The following is an 18,366-nucleotide window of genomic DNA, read 5'->3' as shown; positions in this document are numbered from 1 at the left end:
GGGATCATGACCTGAGCCAAAGGCAGATGCTTCACTAACTGAGCCACCCAGGTGCCCCTGTCTGCTTTGATATGCTTTAATTTTCAATAATTAAAAACCCCTAAGAATTGGCCTAAATTGATACAGGCAGAGGGCCCCATACTTGTTATGGAACTGAGTGTATTTAGTGCTCAGCAGGTCCAGAGCTGGGGACACATCTCCCTTCTCTTCCAAACTATTGGATTTGTACAGAAATATGTGTGATTCTTTAGAGATGAAAGCAGGAAAAGGTGGGTGAAGGCAACTGTCCCTTTTTTGTTTCTACTTCAGTTTTGTGTTGCTTGTTTTTTTTTATTTTTTTTTTATTTTTTTTTTTAATTTTTATTTATTTATGATAGTTACAGAGAGAGAGAGAGGCAGAGACACAGGCAGAGGGAGAAGCAGTCTCCATGCACCGGGAGCCTGATGTGGGACTCGATCTCGGGTCTCCAGGATCACGCCCTGGGCCAAAGGCAGGCGCCAAACCACTGCGCCACCCAGGGATCCCTGTTGCTTGTTTTTGATAGAAAATCATGCCGTTACATTTTCATTATTTTCAACCCTGAGTTCTCTGGGAGAAATCAGATCAGTCTCTTTGGATTCCTCAAAATCCTCAACCCCAGGAAATAAAAAGTTTCCTCAAAAAGAAAATCCGTTGTAAACTACGAATTATGAAACTTGCAATTTTCTTTTCTGAGAGTGAGCAGAGGGAGTTGGGGGGGAGGCAGCAGAGGGGCAGATGGAATCTAAGCAGGCTCCCCACTGAGGGCAGAACCAGCCCCGGGGCTCCATCTCAAGACCGTGATCCTGCCTGAGCCGAAATCAAGTCGGACACTTAAGTTACTGAGACATCCAGGTGCCCTGAAACTTGCAAAATATTTTTAATACTTGTTTTGTCATAAGAAAAAACTATTAAGAACAGAGAAAGATAAAAATATATCTATTTCGGGATCCCTGGGTGGCGCAGCGGTTTAGCGCCTGCCTTTGGCCCAGGGCGCGATCCTGGAGACCCGGGATCGAATTCCACGTCAGGCTCCCGGTGCATGGAGCCTGCTTCTTCCTCTGCCTATGTCTCTGCCTCTCTCTCTGTGTGACTATCATAAATAAAAATAAAATAAAATAAAATAAAAATATATCTATTTCAAGGGCACCTGACTGGCTCAGTCAGTAGAGGGTGCAACTCTTAATCTCAGGGTCTTGAGTTTAAGCCTGGGGGGCTCAGTTGAGTACGTCTGCCTTCGGCTCAGGTCGTAATCCTGGGGTCCTGGGATCAAGCCCCATGTCAGGCTCCCTGCCTGGCTGGGACTCTGCTTCTCCCTCTCCTCCCTGCTTGTACTCTCTCTCGATATCTCTTTCTCTCAAATAAACAAATAAAATCTTAAAAAAAATAAAAATAAAAAAAATAAAGCATCCCACATTGAGCAGAGCTTACTAAAAAAAAATTATACAGACATATCTACTTCAAACCTTTTTTTTTCTATTTTTTTTCTCTACTTCAAACCTTAAAGTTAACAAGAGCAACCTGAGTTTCATAAAACCTTACAGATTATAAAAGAAAAGTACATACAAGAACTTTTATTTTTACCTCTGAGATGGCTTTAAATAATAATGAAAGTGTTTTAGCTGGGCTTTACACCTAGTTTTTGAAGTTAAAATTAAGCAATTAAACCAAATATGTAAGCATCAATAAAAATATTAGTATATTAGAGGTAGTGCAGAAGTACCTAGCTTCTGGCTCCCTCTGCTGGTATCTCCCTCCCTCTCTCTCAAACATACACACACACACACACACACACACACACACACACACACACAACACATCCAAATAGGTCATAGTAGCTTTGTTTTTACTTCTACTACCTAAAAGAATTTCTTTAAAAAAACAAGTGTCCTATATGTGAAGAAGATAAGCCTTGGCTCTGTTCATAATTTCAACTTTTCATATAAAAATATCTTATCTTTGGAAGCTAAAAGGCATAAGAAATTCTGCATTGTAAGGATAACCAACAACATATGATCAAGGAATACAAAATGCTATACATATGCACATAAATGAAAAAATGTTTCCTTAAAATATCAATTGCAAGTGGTAACACTGAACATTTTAGTGGATTCTGTTACAAATATTTTTATTTATACTCTACCTCAAGCCAAAGTAGTTTTTCTTTTCAGAAAAGGAAATCAAGCATTATTAGACTATGATTCAAAATAAACGACTAATTTAATTTTCAAAGTGGACAGCTCATTACATTCTGATGAGTCAGTCTATTCAAGAATATTGTTCTACATAATAATTCTAAACTTGTTTCAGGTGAGGCTTCTAGTTCTCGGTGTCGATCACTAGTTTAGCAAGCCAATGCACTGTAACTGCTCAAGTGATTGATAATTGAGGGATGCACTGAGGTCACTAATAAAGGCCTTTTTATGTACACAGGTTATTTTTTTTAAGATTTTATTTATTTATTCACGAGAGACACACAGAGAGAGAGAGAGAGAGAGAGGCAGAGACATAGGCAGAAGGAGAAGCAGGCTCCATGCAGGAACCTCGATGCGGGACTCGATCCTGGGACTCTGGGATCATGCCCTGAGCCAAAGGCAGACGTTCAACCACTGAGCCACCCAGATGTGGCTCCCCGTACACAGGTTATTAACAGCCAACCATTTAGGTTTGATAGAGCACATGCTCTGATGTTGGAGTCCTTAATGTAGCAAAATAAGAACCAAACCGAAGAAGAGTCAACAAAAAAGACCTATAGGTCTCTTTTGGCTGTTATGACTTTTACTTTCTTAAGGTTACTTTACTATTATTATTCTTTCTTTTCTTTTCTTTTCTTTTCTTTTCTTTTCTTTTCTTTTCTTTTCTTTTCTCTCTTTCTTTCTTTCTCTCTCTCTCTCTTTCTTTCTTTCTTGAGAGAGAGAGAGAGTGGACGGGAGGGGCAAAGGGAGAGAATCTCAAGCAGACTCTTTGCTGAGCGTGGAACCTCATGTGGGACTAGATCTCAGGACCCTGAGATCACAACCTGAGCTGAAATCAAGAGTGGACACTCAACTGACTGAGCCACCCAAGTGCCCTTTTATTTTTGAGCTTTGCTGGAAATAACTGAGTTCTTAAAACCAACACAATGGGGATCCCTGGGTGGCGCAGCGGTTTGGCGCCTGCCTTTGGCTCAGGGCGCGATCCTGGAGACCCAGGATCGAATCCCACGTCGGGCTCCCGGTGCATGGAGCCTGCTTCTCCCTCTGCCTGTGTCTCTGCCTCTCTCTCTCTCTCTCCCTGAGTGTGACTATCGTAAATAAATAAATTTAAAAAAATAAAAAATAAAAAAAATAAAATAAAATAAAACCAACACAATGATTAAAAAAAAAAAAACTAAAAATATTTGGTCATAGAAAAATTTTCAATTTTGATCAACACAAAAGATGTTGAGTTTTTTTCATAAACAAGTCAAGATACTCAGAGCAATTCTTACCACTTGGATAAGGAATTCTACCGGAAAACCACCTAATGTTTCAGTGTCAGAGCCAGAAATTTTACTTCTCCAAGGTGACTGTCCTAGTAAAGGGTCATTATCCTATGGGAACAAAAGGGAATCATTTAACTACTGACTGTTCAAAAGAAAGCATTTTATTTTTAGATAAAAAGTAAATCCATTTGTAATTACTATTACATTAAGAATCTTACAAAAAGGAAAATAATTCCAGAGTTGAAGCAATTATTTGCTTATTTAATAACTGACAACTTAAAATAATGCAGCTACTTTCTAAAGTTGCTTTAATGATTTGTATTTCATAAAAACCAACTCCCATTCATAATAATCATTTAAATTACTGATGACATTTAAAAAATATTACTTACTGTGATCGGTGATTGGAGAGGAGGAGTATAATGTAATCGTGGTGGAGTCATAAAGAATCGAGAAGGCCGCTGTTTTTGTCCGAAGGCAGCAATTGGCATTGTCTCGTGAGGCTCATTACTCTTTGAGAAAAGAGAAAAGTCCAGAAATCTTGAAGAATTTTACCAATCATCTTAGCTTTATAAACATTACGTTGCAGCTGGAGATGTGTACCAACTCATGTGCTATGATTTATCACAGAATCTATTATTCTACAAAGGTCAGAGGGCTAAAATTGAAGTCCGAGTATGAAAACACTACTTTGCGATCAAAAAGTAACTCACACACACACAAAAAAGTAATTCACAAAATAGAAGAATTAAGAAAAGAAAAAGACCACTGGACGGAAATATTTGGAAAATAAAAAATATTAGTGTACTATGGTTATCTGTGCTTGTTATGGGCTAAAGGCTGTCTCAGTATTACCTTCTGCAGTTAGAGTCCTCTTTTATCTGTCCAGCAAGAAATATCTCATAAAGGAAACTGCATTAATGAACCAGAAAAGCAACTTTCCTTTTTTGAAAGGGGAGGTTGAAAGATTGCATCCTTTAAGGAAAAACACTTAGGATTCGTATACTTTGCTCTACAAATATAGCCCAAATTTTCTCTCCCATTTCTCCTCTTTAAAAAAGTATGTTTAATAAGGAAATGCTCGGGATCCCTGGGTGGCGCAGCGGTTTGGCGCCTGCCTTTGGCCCAGGGCGCGATCCTAGAGACCCGGAATCGAATCCCATGTCGGGCTCCCGGTGCATGGAGCCTGCTTCTCCCTCTGTCTGTGTCTCTGCCCCAACCCCCCCCTCTGTGTGACTATCATAAATAAATAAAAATTTATTAAAAAAAATAAGGAAATGCTCACAATAAACAGTCTTAATTTTTAAAAAGTACATATCAGAAAAAGAAGATTCTTCTATATTTGCACTAAGGAGATAAAGAAATTTTGATTTTTAATTGTAAGATGACAATCCTTAAAAATCAAGTTTACAACAAAGAAATGAAAAAAGAAAGATTAAAAGTGAACAATTTAATTTCTATAATGCTTAGAGGCAAACGATTCTTTTTTTTTTTTTTTAAATAAGATTTTATTTATTCATGAGAGACACAGAGAGAGGCAGAGACATAGGCAGAGGGAGAAGCAGGCTCCAGGCAGGGAGCCCAATGTGGGATTTGATCCTGGGATTCCAGGATCATGCCCTGAGCCAAAGGCAGACACTCAACTGCTGAGCAACCCAGGTGTCCTAAAGGCAAACAATTCTGTTATAAAAAGTTCATTACTGAGGTGCCTAGCCACCTCAGTCAGTACAGTATGCCACATGCAACTCTTGATCTCAGGGTTGTGAGTCTAAGCCTCACAATGGGTGCAGAGATTAGTTAAAATCTTAAAAAAAAAAGAAAGTTCATTATTCAACTTTTTAAAAACTTTATTAGATTGCAGAGTTGGTTGTCTTCTTAAAATAATTTTGACTTATTAGAAAGGTGCATAACTCTCATGACACTGCTAAATCACACATGAGCATGAAGTAATGGCCTAGTAGCTTAAAGGACTGATTCAAGAATTTGAAAGATATGGAATCTGTTCTCACCCTGTCAGGAAACCAGCTCTAGAGCCTTGAATAAATTATTTAATGTACTATGTCTTAAGTTTCATCATGCAAAAAATGAGGGTAATTAACATCTACCCTGCATAATCCTGAGGATAAAATAGAAGAATAAATCTTAACATGCAAGATATTACTTCATATTTTTAAAATAATTTTGCAAGATGACCATACTTTAAAAAAATAGCTAGAATAAAAGTATCTTGTAGCTTATCCCCCAAGGTTATTTAATGAGTTCTGTCACACTAAAATGCTCTATGGGTATAATGGAAGGATGTTTACTTCTAGACAATGCTGAAGACTTGAGTGTAGTTCTGGTCTAGGGGCCTGGTAGGTAGGACCGCAAACTCCTAAGGATTTCTTCCTCCGTGACCTGAAGTCTTGATTCTACCACAAAATACAGTCTGTAGAAAATTCTACACATTTTTTTTTTAAGATTTTTAAAATTTTGGGACGCCTGTGTGGCTTGGTCGGTTGAGCATCTGTCTTCAGCTCAGGTCACGATCCCGGGGTCCTGCGCTGGGATCTCAGGTTGGGCTCCCTGCTCAGTGGGAAGGAAGCCTGCTTCTCCCTCTACCTGTTGCTCCCCGTGCTTGTGTGTGCTCTCTCAAATAAATAAAATTTTTAAAAAGAATTTTTTTTATTTTTTATTTTTAAAGTAAACTCCACACAGAACACGGGGCTCGAACTCAGAAGCCCAAGGGCAAGAGTTACATGCTCTACTGACTGAGCCAGCCAGGTGCCCCATATAGCATATTTAATAGGCATAAAACAGAAGGTATCATGAAATACTTACAAGAACTTCATAGTCAGGGATGGTATGGGTTCCAAGCCCTGCCCTATCAAAAGTTACTCTATAGGTAGCATTAAAAGTATCCACCGCATCTATTTGTCCAGTGAAGAGACCATCATGAACACCTCGTAATCGAGCTGGAAAAACAAACAAAAAGACATTAAGATATTTGGAAGATACAACAAATTGTCAAATTTAAACTGCTCCAATATATATATATTTATAATATATATATTTAAAATATAGAAAGTATAGTATTATTGTCCATTCTAGTTTCAAAGAAGGATTTTAGGTTTAGAGAAACAACAAAAAAAATTTAAATACAACTATAAATGATGATCGCTAATTTGATATTTGAAGTAATCATATATCTACCTGGGAAAAATATTTTTAAATCATTGCTTTAAACCCCAAATTGAAAAAAAAAAGTTGACAGAAGAAATTTAGTTATTATACTCAAGTGAAACACTAGGAACAGTTTAACTACAAAAAAAAGGCTGGGATGATGTTCAGAAAAGATTAATACACTACAGCTAAGATCGTTATCCTCACAAAGGCCTGCCTGCACGGTTGGCATCTTGGAACCTGAATTTCAGGAGTGTTTCCACTGTTCTGATACTAACGGAGGTGGTATACTGTACTTGGACTGTGATTGTCCAAGACAACCATTTCAGGGTACTAGAAATGGACCAAATGCAGAAAAACAATTATAAAACGTTTACTGTCGGGGCACCTGGGTGGCTCAGTTGGTTAGGCATCTGACTCTTGCTTTTGGCTCAGGTCATGACCTCAGAGTTGTGGGATCAAGCACAGAGTCTGCTTTACTCCCTCTCCCTCTGCCCCCCTCCCCCTTGTGCCCTCTCTCAAATAAATAAATCTTAAAGAAAAAAAAAAAAAGAAACATTTACTGTTGAAAAACTGCTACACCTTCAGGTAAGGACAGGGGAAGTCAGTAGCCCTTTTGCATGAGGCTATTCATATCCCTACCATCACCACTACTTTGGTTGGTAAAAAGGTTTTGTTTTGTTTTTTTTTTTAAAGATTTTGTTTATTTATTGGAGAGAGAGAGAGCATGAGCAGGGGGAGGGGGAGAAGGAGAGGGAGAGGTTGAAGCAAACGCCCTGCTGAGCTGCGTGCCCAATGTGGAACTCAATATCAGGACTGAGAGATCATGACCTGAGCAGAAGGTAGATGCTCAACTGACTGAGCCACCCAGGTGCCCCAGTAATAATGGTTTTATTAGTGTATGTCTGGGTCATGAAAACGGTAGTGTGATCTCCAGAGAGGGCAGATTCAATGTGGACCAATGGGTAAAAGCTGTGAGTCTGCCAGTTAGAAGTGGTAAACTTGATCAGGAGAGAAAAAGAGAAGCCCACAGCTTTGTAAGGCCAAGGTGTAGTATTGCCTGAGGAGATTGGCAGAACAGGGAGATCCTGGAAACCAAAGAGCTGAAAAGGGCTGAATACTCTCCATAAATCTCTAGCTAACTAGAAAACTATATAAATGGCTAGAGAAGATGTAAGCAAGCCTGGTAAAAAGTAAAAGCTGAGGTTCACTTGAAAACTGAAAGCAACTTTGTGTGTGTTTCCCAACTCACATACAGATAAATCTGAGGCCTTTTTCATAACCTCTGCCCAAGTCACTGGGTGCTCACTAAATTATACAGACACAGGTGCAACCACTAGGAGGCCAAGCTTAAAAATATAAGAACAAAAACACTGAGCAGAGACATCAGTGGTTATATAAGGCAAGTTACTAAAGCAAACCCAACAACTACCAAAAAAAAAAAATCAGAAGGCAGAGTTAATATGATCATTATCTAAAATGTCAAGTTTTCAACCAAAAATTACTAGACATGTAATGAAATAAAAAAGCATGACTTTTAACTCAGGATTAAAGGGGTATTAAGTAGAAATTGATGGAAATTATAGAGTTAGCAAAGACTTCAAAAGTAAATACTATAAATATGTTCAGAGAAGTCAAAGAAAGATGACAATACTTGATTGGGTATCTTAACAAATAGAACCTACAAAAGAACCAAATGAAAACTCCAGAATTAAAGAGCAAATTTGAGGTAGCAGAAGAATCAGTGAATGTTTCAAATTATATATTGTAGAAGTCTGGATTATGATCTATGAAGAAGAGACCAACAGAAATTATTTGATCCAAAAACACAGAGAAAAAAAGACTGGAAGAAAAAGAACAGAGCCTCAGACACCTATGTGAAGATATCAAGTTATCAACCTATTTGTAATAAAAGTCCCAAAAGACAGAAAGCAGAAAAAATATCTGAAGAATTAATGGCCAAATATCTCCCATATTTGATTAAAAAATTAACCTACCAATCCAAGCAGCTCACTGAACATTCAAAGAGCTCACTGAAATACAAATAGCATCATACTCAAAACATCATAGTGAAATTTCCAAAATCCAATGTCAGAGAGAAAACATCAAAAGAAAAATGACCTCATATATAGAAGAATAGCAACACGCTTAACAGGTACATCTCACTAGACACAATCTCATCAGAAATAAGGAAGGTCAAGGGCAATAGAGCAATATATTCAATGTGCCAATAAGAAAAAATAAGCAAGAATTCTGAATCCCACGAAACTATTCTTCACAAACGTAGGAGAAATAAAGACATTCTCTGATAAAACTCTAGAGAATCTGTTGCTACAAAACAAATTAGGAAGAAATACTAAAAAACACCCTTTGAGATAAAAGGAAATACCAGACATTAACTAAAATCCACAGTGAGGAAAGAAGAACACCAGAAATTTTAAATATGTGGGTACCCATAAAAAACTGTGTGTACAGAATACATACATACACACTTTTCTTCCCTGTTCTCTTAATTTCATCTTAAAAACATAAGATCACTTAAAGCAATAATTATAATACTGTATACCCAGGTTTATCACAGATATAAATGTAATACAGATGATGACGACAGTAAAAAGGAAGTGGGAAGAAATGGGGCTAAACTGAAGCAAAGTTGCTATATTTCACCAGAAGCCAGTAACTAACCTTAACTAGGTTGTGACATGTTAAAAATGCATCATACTGCCTAAAGCAAACACACACACAAACCCCTCAAAAATAACAAAAGAAAAATTAAAATTGTATATTAAAAATATTTGTGTAACACAAAAGCCAGCAGCAAAGGAGGTACAAAGGAACATAAAAGATGAGACAAAAAAAAAAAAAAAAAAGATGAGACATATTGTAAACAAATAGCAAAGTTACAGACATCAACACAACCATATCAATAATTACATGAAATGCAAATGGACTTAAACACTAATCAAAAAGTGGAGCTTTGTAGACTGGATTAAAAAAAAACAAACAAGGGCAGACTGGGTGGCTCAGCGGTTTAGTGCTGCCTTCAGTCCAGGGCGTGATCCTGGAGACCCGGGATCAAGTCTCATGTCAGGTCGGGCTCGCTGCATGGAGCCTGCTTCTCCCTCTGCCTGTGTCTCTGCCTCTCTTTCTCTTTGTGTCTCTCATTAATAAATAAATAAAATATTTAAAAAAAAACAAGACTTAACTATATGCTATCTATATATTTCTAAATGCCTGAGTCATGTTTAGATTCAGACACAAAGAAGCTGAAAGTGAAAAGATAGAAGAAGATACACCAAGGTAGCAATCACTGTAGGAGTAGCAAAATGGCTATACTAATAATAGACAAAAATTAAAAATAAGGAATATTACTAGAAACAAAAAGGGACATTTCATAATGATGAAAGAGTCAATGTATCAGGAAAATATGACAAATAAAAAAATACATGTATACCTTAATAGAGCACCAAAATACACAAAGCAAAAACTGCCAGAATGTAAAAACAAAATAAATATTTTTCTCAGTAGTTGATATGAGACAGAAAAATCAGTGAGTATATAGAAGACATGAACAACACTCTCAACCATTTTGATCTAACACATATGAATGTGTGACCCAGCATCACAACAGTCCTCTGGAACACACATGGGACATTCTGTAAGACAGACTATCTGCTGGCCAAACAAGTCTCAATAACTTCAAGAGAACTGAAGTCATACAAAGTGCATGCTCAAACCACAACAAAATTGTTAGAAATCAGTGAGTCTTCTCCAAAAGCACTTGAGTATATAAAATAACCTGAGAGAATACTTGTAAAATGAAAAATGTAGGAATTTGAATATAAAGCAACTAACTCAAGGGAAAATTGGGAGGGAGTACAAGCTAATTTGTGGCCTGTATGGTACTGTCGCATGTACAGTATTGTAGTGTGTACAGTATTGTGACATGTATGGTAATTAGTCCATGTATTCTAGGCCTAAATACACCAAACTTTAGAGGAGGAAATATAAAGCTGGGGGCGGGGGGTGAAGGGAGCTACTGGGGATTTTTTTTGAGTATATATTACTTTCATAGATCAAGAAAAAAAGATATTGCCACATTTTAAATAAATTATCTGCAGATGACATTTGTGCCCCTCTTCCACAGATCTCTGCCTGAAGGTCAAGTCAGGTTCCCCAATTATTAAAGTAGTATCTATCGGTTCAAGGGATGACTAACTTCTATTCGAAACTAACTGGTTCAAAAACTTAAAAAATTTTGGTTTAAACTTCTTTGTCTCTAATATAGCTTTTGCCCTAACAGTCATTTCTTTCTTAAGATTTATTAATTTATTTTAGAGAGAGAAAGAGAGAGCATGCACAGACGAACAGGATGGGCAGAGGGAAAGGGAAAGAATCTCAAGCGGACTCTGCACTGAACACGGAGCCTAACGTGGGGCTCAATCTCACAACCATGAGATCATGACTGGAACTGAAATCAAAATTCCGACACAACCGTTAACAGTCATGTTGGGGTGCCTGAGTTGCTCAGTCCCACATCAGGCTTCCTGCATGGAGCCTGTTTCTCCCTCTGCCATGTCTCTGCTTCTCTCTCTCTGTCTCTCTCATGAATAAATAATAATTTATTTATATATATATGATAATAAAATCTTTTAAAAATGTGTATAATTTTATAAATTATGACAAATATCCATGTAAAAGAAACCTTTATCAAGTCACAGAATATTCCTATCACTCTGGAAATTTCCTCCTTCCTAGTCAACACCTTTTTCAGCAGTAATCACTTTTCTGTTATTTTTCTGCCATGAATTAATTTTGCTTGTTCTACAACTTCATAGATATGAAACCCTAATGCATTCTATAGTTTTCAGCTTCTTTTGCTCAGCAAAAGTTAATCTATATGTCAGTAGCTAGTTTCTCTTAATTGCCAATTTGTATTCTATCATAAGAAAATACCACATCTATCCATTTTCCCATTATTTCCAGGTTTTGGCTTTAAAATGGTGAACAAAGATGCTATGAACATTCTAGGACATAGCTAGCTTTCTGTGGACAGCTGTTTTCACTTCTCTTAATTAAATACCTTGGAAGACAACAACCCGATCACAGGGCAGGCATAGAATTAATTTTGTAAAACACTACAACACTTTTCTACAAAGTGGCGGACCATTTCACAATACCACCAAAAAAGCCCAGGAACTATGGTAGCTCCACATTTTTAACAACACTTGGTGGCATTGGTTGTTTCAACATTAGCCATTCTGGTGTGAGTACTTCATTATGCTTTTAATTTGCATTCTCTTAATGACTGATGATGTTGAGTACTTTTTTATATGCTTATTGGCCATTCATATATTTTCCTTTCATAAGTGTCCATTCAAGTGTTTTGTCTAGTTATTTGAACCAGATTGCCTTTCTATTACTAACTTAGAGTTCTTTATATTTTCTAGATACAGGTCTTTTTTCAAATATATATTTTGGAAATATTTATTCTCAATATGTGGCCTGCCTATTTATTTTCTTAATGGTGCTTTTAAAGAGCAAGTTTTTAAATTAAACCTAAAAATCATCTTTTGTTATCTTCTTTGTCAGATCCAAGAAATTTCTGCCTATTTACAAATCCCAAAGATATTTTCCTGTATTTACTTATAGAAGCTTTATAATTTTAGCTTTCATGTTTGGCCCTTTGGTTTTTTTTTTTTTTTTTTAAGACTTAATTTATTTGAGAGAGAGAGACAGAGACAGAAAGAGAGAGAAAACAAGCAGAGGGGAGGGGCAGAGAGAGAAGCAGACTCTCCGCTGAGCAGGGAGCCTGATGCGGGGCTCCATCCCAAGAACCTGAGATCATGACCTGCAATGAAGGCAAATGCTCGACCGACTGAACCACTCAGGTCCCTGCCCTTTGGTCCATCCTAGGTAAAGTTTTTTTGCATGGTGTGAGGAAACGCCAAGTTTCATATGGATATCTAATTACTCCAGCATTACTGGAATGCCGTTCCTTTCCACTGAAATACTTTGATACCTTTGGGAAGTCAACTGCACATATGTGAGGATCTACTTCTGAGTTAGATTATCCTTCCCACTTTCATAGAAATATTATAATAAGCATATCAATTTCAATTAGAAAAAAGAAAATGTCCACTGTGATTTGGACTGTCTGCCTCAGCATATCAATCTTGGCAGAACTGACTTTTTAAAAAAAAATTTATTTTTTTTTTAAGATTTTATTTATTTATTCATGAGACACACACACACAGAGGCAGAGACACAGGCAGAGGGAGAAACAGGCTCCATGCAGGGAGCCTGATGTGGGACTCGATTCCCGGTCTCCAGAATCAGGCCCTTGGCCAAAGGCAGCGCTAAACTGCTGAGTCACTCAGGCTGCCCTATTAATTCTTTTTTTTTTTTTTTTAATTTATTTATGATAATCACACACACAGAGAGAGAGAGAGGCAGAGACACAGGCAGAGGGAGAAGCAGGCTCCATGCACCGGGAGCCCGACGTGGGATTCGATCCCGGGTCTCCAGGATCGCGCCCTGGGCCAAAGGCAGGCGCCAAACCGCTGCGCCACCCAGGGATCCCTTAATTCTTTTTTTTAGACGTTAAATTCTACCCCCAACATGGGGGCTCAAATCGATGACCAAGAATCATATGCTCTTCCAACTGAGCCAGCCAAGTACCCCAGAACAGATATATATTTTTTTAAAGATTTATTTAGGAGGGGTCTGGGTTGCTCAGCCCATGAAGCATCTGCCTTTGGCTCAGGTCATGATCTCAAGGTCTTGGGATCGAGCCCCACATTGGGCTTCCTGCTGAGGAGGGAGTCTGCTTCTCCCTCTTCCTCTGCCCCTCTTCCAAGCTTCTGCTTTCTCTCTCAAATAAATAAAATCATTTTTTTTAAAGATTTCATTCATTCATTCATTCATTCAGAGAGAGAGAGAGACAGGCGGAGGGAGAAGCAGGCTCCATGCAGGAAGCCCGACGTGGGACTCGATCCCAGGTCTCCAGGATCACACCCCAGGCTGCAGGCGGTGCCAAACCGCTGCTCCACCGGGGCTGCCCTCAAATAAATAAAATCTTTAAAAATATATATCAACTGACATAATTGACAGTGTTTTTCAGATTCTCTATGTTTGTACTGATTTTTTTCCCTCTTCTCAGTTCCTGGGAGAGAGGTGTTAAAATTTACCATATGATCTTCTGTATATAGCTTCCTTTAGCTGTCTCAGTTTTTGCTTTAAGTATTTTAAAGTTCTGCTATTAGGGACTTACTAATGAATGTAATTAGGATTGTTGCATTTTTCTGCTGAATTGACCATTTTATCATTATCAAATATTCCTCTCTCTCTCTGGTAATACTCCTTGTTTTGAACTCTACTTTGTCTAATGTCAATATAGCCACCTCAACAGTCTGTGGTCAGTATCTGCATGCCACATCTTTTTCACACTTTTTTTTTCTTTAAAGATTTTATTTATTTATTCATGAGAGATACACAGAGAGAGGCAATGACACAGGCAAAGGCCCCTCACAGGGAGCCGGATGCAGGACTCGATCCCAGGACTGGGATCATGCCCTGAGCCAAAGGCAGACACTAATCCACTGAGCTTCTCAGGAGTCCCTTCACACTTTTGTTTAATCTATCTGTGATTCGGGACACCTGGGTGGCTCAGCGGTTGAGCGCCTGCCTTTGGCCCAGGGCATGATCCTGGAGTCTGGGGAACAAGTCCCATGTCGGGCTCCCTGCATGGAGCCTGCTTCTCCCTCTGCCTGTGTCTCTGCCTCTCTTTCTCTCTCATGAATTAAAAAAAAAAACAAAAAAAAAATCTATCTGTGATTATATATTTTAAGTACAATTCTTAAAGATAGCATATTGTTGGGCACTTCTTTTTTTTTTTTTTTATTCAGTCTGATAATCTCTACTTTTTCAGTATAGTGCTTGGTTCACTGACATTTAATATAATGAAAATAGGATCAGACTTGAGTCTACCATCTTGCTATTTATTTTTTATTTACTCCATGTGTTTTTTGTTTCCCTGTCCTTTCTTTCTCATCATGTTTTAACTGTTAGAATTTCAAAATTAACTTCTCTATTGGCTTTTTTAAGTATGCCTCTTAGCATTTTTTAAAAAAGTAGCTCCTGGGGAGCCTGGCTGGCTCAGTTGATTAAGTGTCTGAGTCTTTTTTTTTTTTTTTTAATTTTTTTAAAAAATTTTTTATTTATGATAGTCACAGAGAGAGAGAGAGAGAGGCAGAGACACAGGCAGAGGGAGAAGCATGCACCGGGAGCCTGACGTGGGATTCGATCCCGGGTCTCCAGGATCGCGCCCTGGGCCAAAGGCAGGCACTAAACCGCTGCGCCACCCAGGGATCCCAAGTGTCTGAGTCTTGATTGTGACTCAATCTTTTGTGAGATTGACCTCCATATCCAGCTCTGCACTGGGTGTGCAGCCTGCTAAAGATACCTTTACTCTCTCTCGCTTTAAAAAAAAGTAGGTCCTTCTACTAGTTCTCAAAGGATAACCCCACACCAACAGCATCAACATCACTTGGAACCTTGTTAAAAAATGAAAATTCTCAGGCCCTACGCCTGATCTTCTGCATCAGAAACTCAGAAGGGGGTGGGGTCTGCAATCTGTTTCATCTAGCCCTCTAGGTAATTCTGATGCACCTTGAAGGTTCTGAACCTCAATACTCTACAGATTAGAATACCCAGTCTTTACTTATTACACTCTACTCATAGTCAACATTGTATGGTCTTATAAAAAATTCAACAAGCTTACAACATGATTGTTCTATTTTACACATATTTGCCATTTTCTGGTGTTTTCTTCTTTCTGTAGATTTGCGGTTCCATCATTTCCCTTCAATCTGAAAAATATCTTTGGCATTACTTCTGGCTTTTTTTTTTTTTTTTTTTTGGCATATTTTTTGATGTAAAGTCAGCTGCTATTCATATCAGTGTTCCTCTTATGTAGTATGTTGTTTTTCTATGACCGCTTTCCAGATTTTCTCTGTACTTTTTCTGTATGGTATCTAATTATGGGCTTTGCATACATGTGGGTTATCTGGCTTGGGTTCAGAGTATTTTGGATCTGTACCTTTTTAAAAACAAATGTGGCAAAGGAAAAAAAAATGTGGGAACATTTTATCCTTTGTCTCCCCCCGCCCCCCGGGGCCATTGTGTCTCTCCTTTCCTTTTAGGGACTCTAATTAAACATCTGTTACATTGCTTAATAATTGTCTCAGAGGTCTCTGAGGCTCTACTACAGTTTTCTCCAGTTTTTCCACCCTGTTCTCAGAGTGGGATAATTTCTATGGATATATTCTCAGATTCAATGACCCTTGCTTTGCTGTTTCCAATCTGTTTTTAAGCCCACTTAGAATTTCTTTTCAGATACTGCACTTTTCACTTCTAAATTTGTTACATCTAAATAATTCCTCTATCTACTGAGATATCCCCCCTCATTATGATTTCATTTACATTTAAATTCTTGAACATGTTTTATAACAAACATTTTGAAGCCACTGCTAATTCCAATATCTGAGCCATCTCAGCAACTAATTCTACTGATGGCTTTTTCTCGACTACAGAACTTGTGTTCATGTTTCTTCATAGGTTCAGTCATTTTGTATTGTATGTTAGACAATATGTTGAACTTTTTCTGGTAGACAAAAAATTACTGGCAAATTTTTTTGGCCCTGCCTGCTTGCTCTTATTGTTAAGTCTGTTTCAGGTATGAACTAAATTGAGAGCATCTTTCCTCCTTAATGAGGTCCATTCTTATCTGACAGACCATAGATAAATATGTAGCAAACTAGATTTGGGCCATGGGCCATAGTTTGCTGACCCCTGCTCTAGATCAAATAAAAACATTAAAATATTGCTTTTAGAGAGCTTTAGGGGGCCCTTTCAGTATAATTACTAATTTATCTACTCACTTAACTCCTTTGTTATTTCTTGATTACATAAATTGTACTTTTTCCCAAGTAATTTAAAAAATAGACATTACAGCAGTTGAGGCATTACAGGTGGCTCAGCAGTTGAGCATCTGCCTTCAGCTGAGGACCACGATCCAGGAGTCCTGGGATCAAGTCCCGCATTGGGCTCCCCATAGGGAGCCTGCTTCTCTCTCTGCCTATGTCTCTGCTTCCCTGTGTCTCTCGTGAATAAATAAAAAATAAATCTTAAAAAAGAAAAAAAAACACCAAAAAACCAGACATCACAGATGATAAAATAATAACTTCTATAATATACTCCTATAGAACTATAGTTTACGCTTTTTAAATTTAAAAGCCATTGGTCTAGTGGTTATCTAGGTTAAAATTATAAAGCAAAATGGTAAGGAGCTTATCACTTACCCGTAACTTTGGTCCCGATAACCAGAGGCAAAGGAATTTCATCTGGGAGATCTTTGAACTGGGAAACATCTGCAACTTTCCTTTGTTGCAAAAGCCTTATTTTCTGTCGTTTCTGTTTTAATGCTGATCTCTCTTCCTCAAAAAATGCAGAAGAACATCTAGAATAAATTATAAAAATCATATAAACTGATAACTATCCTATACAAAAACTTGCAATCAGGGGGTCCATGGGTGGCACAGTCGGCTGAGATCTGACTCCTGGGTTCAGCTCAGGTCATGATCCCAGAGTCATGAGACTGAGCCCCAGGTTGGGCTCCGAGCTCAGGGAGAGTCTGCAAAAGTTTTTCTCTCCCACTCCCTTTACCCACTCTGTGCTCACTCACTCTCTATCTCTCTAAAGTGAATAAATCTTAAAAAAAAAAAAAAAAACAAAAAAAACCCCAAAACTTGAAATCAAACCATCCATCTCACTGTTACTTCTTTTCCTCTCTTTCTTTCAAGTAATTGTATTTAAAAATGAGTTCTTAGAAATAATAATTATCTTTAAAGTAAATTATATCTTTTTAAAAACAGGACTTTGCAAGACTTAAAGATTTATAAGCAAGTCTACATCATCCTTTCCTACAAAGCAGGAGGATTTGTCCACCATCCTCTGACAACACTGCATCTGGATCATAGGACTCCCTCTGGGACAATGTTCAATTACAATATTCTATTCAGAAGAACATGATATTTTCCCTGTGACCCCATGAGCACACCAATATAGAACTAAAGATGAGGCTTACCACTGTGTAAATGTTTAATCATACTTCCTGCCTTGAAGCATAAATACCGAATTTACTCTTATCTTTAGGGACTGTTTTACTTCTATTTTCAAATACTGGGATGAATCAAAGTAACTTAAATATAGCTTTCGTGTCACAAAATATATATCCATAAAACAATCATCACAGACAAGATAATGAACATTTGAAGACATCAATCACTCCACAAAGTTTCCTTGTGGCATTTTATTATCCCTCCTTCGCATCCCTCCCATTTCTGTACCCCTACTTCTCAAGCAATTGCTGAAGTGCTCTCAGTCATTATAGTTTCTACCTTTTAAAATCTTATACAAAATAAATAAATAAATAAAAATAAAATCTTATACAAATGAAATCATGTAGAATGAACTCTTTTGTCAGGCTTCTTTCACTCAGCAGAATTATTCCAAGATTAATCTGTGTTGTTACATGTACCAATGGTTCATTCTTTTTATTGGAGAACAGTATCCATTTCTATGAATGGCCACCGTTTACCCATTCACCTACTGGTGGACATTTGTATTATTTTCAGTTTGGCGCTATTACAACAAAGTTGAT

The 18,366-nt window shown here is 37.7% G+C and overlaps 1 protein-coding gene across 4 annotated transcripts in view; it reads right to left on the bottom strand.

Moving 5' to 3' along the window:
• LIN9 (lin-9 DREAM MuvB core complex component) overlaps positions 1-18,366 on the bottom strand; it is a 79,224-nt gene that overhangs the window by 30,511 nt on the left and 30,347 nt on the right. For all 4 annotated transcript variants that reach the window (XM_038542814.1, XM_038542815.1, XM_038542816.1 and 1 more), the window contains 4 exons: positions 17,006-17,163; positions 6,303-6,436; positions 3,875-3,994; positions 3,489-3,590 (listed from right to left, as the gene is read on the bottom strand). In XM_038542814.1, the coding sequence (XP_038398742.1) occupies positions 3,489-3,590; positions 3,875-3,994; positions 6,303-6,436; positions 17,006-17,163 (514 nt within the window). The remainder of the gene's footprint in view (positions 1-3,488; positions 3,591-3,874; positions 3,995-6,302; positions 6,437-17,005; positions 17,164-18,366) is intronic.

This window comes from Canis lupus, chromosome 7 (assembly GCF_011100685.1).
Source record: "Canis lupus familiaris isolate Mischka breed German Shepherd chromosome 7, alternate assembly UU_Cfam_GSD_1.0, whole genome shotgun sequence".
NCBI classification, from domain to species: Eukaryota; Metazoa; Chordata; class Mammalia; order Carnivora; family Canidae; genus Canis; species Canis lupus.
This window is presented reverse-complemented; position numbering and strand designations above follow the sequence as displayed.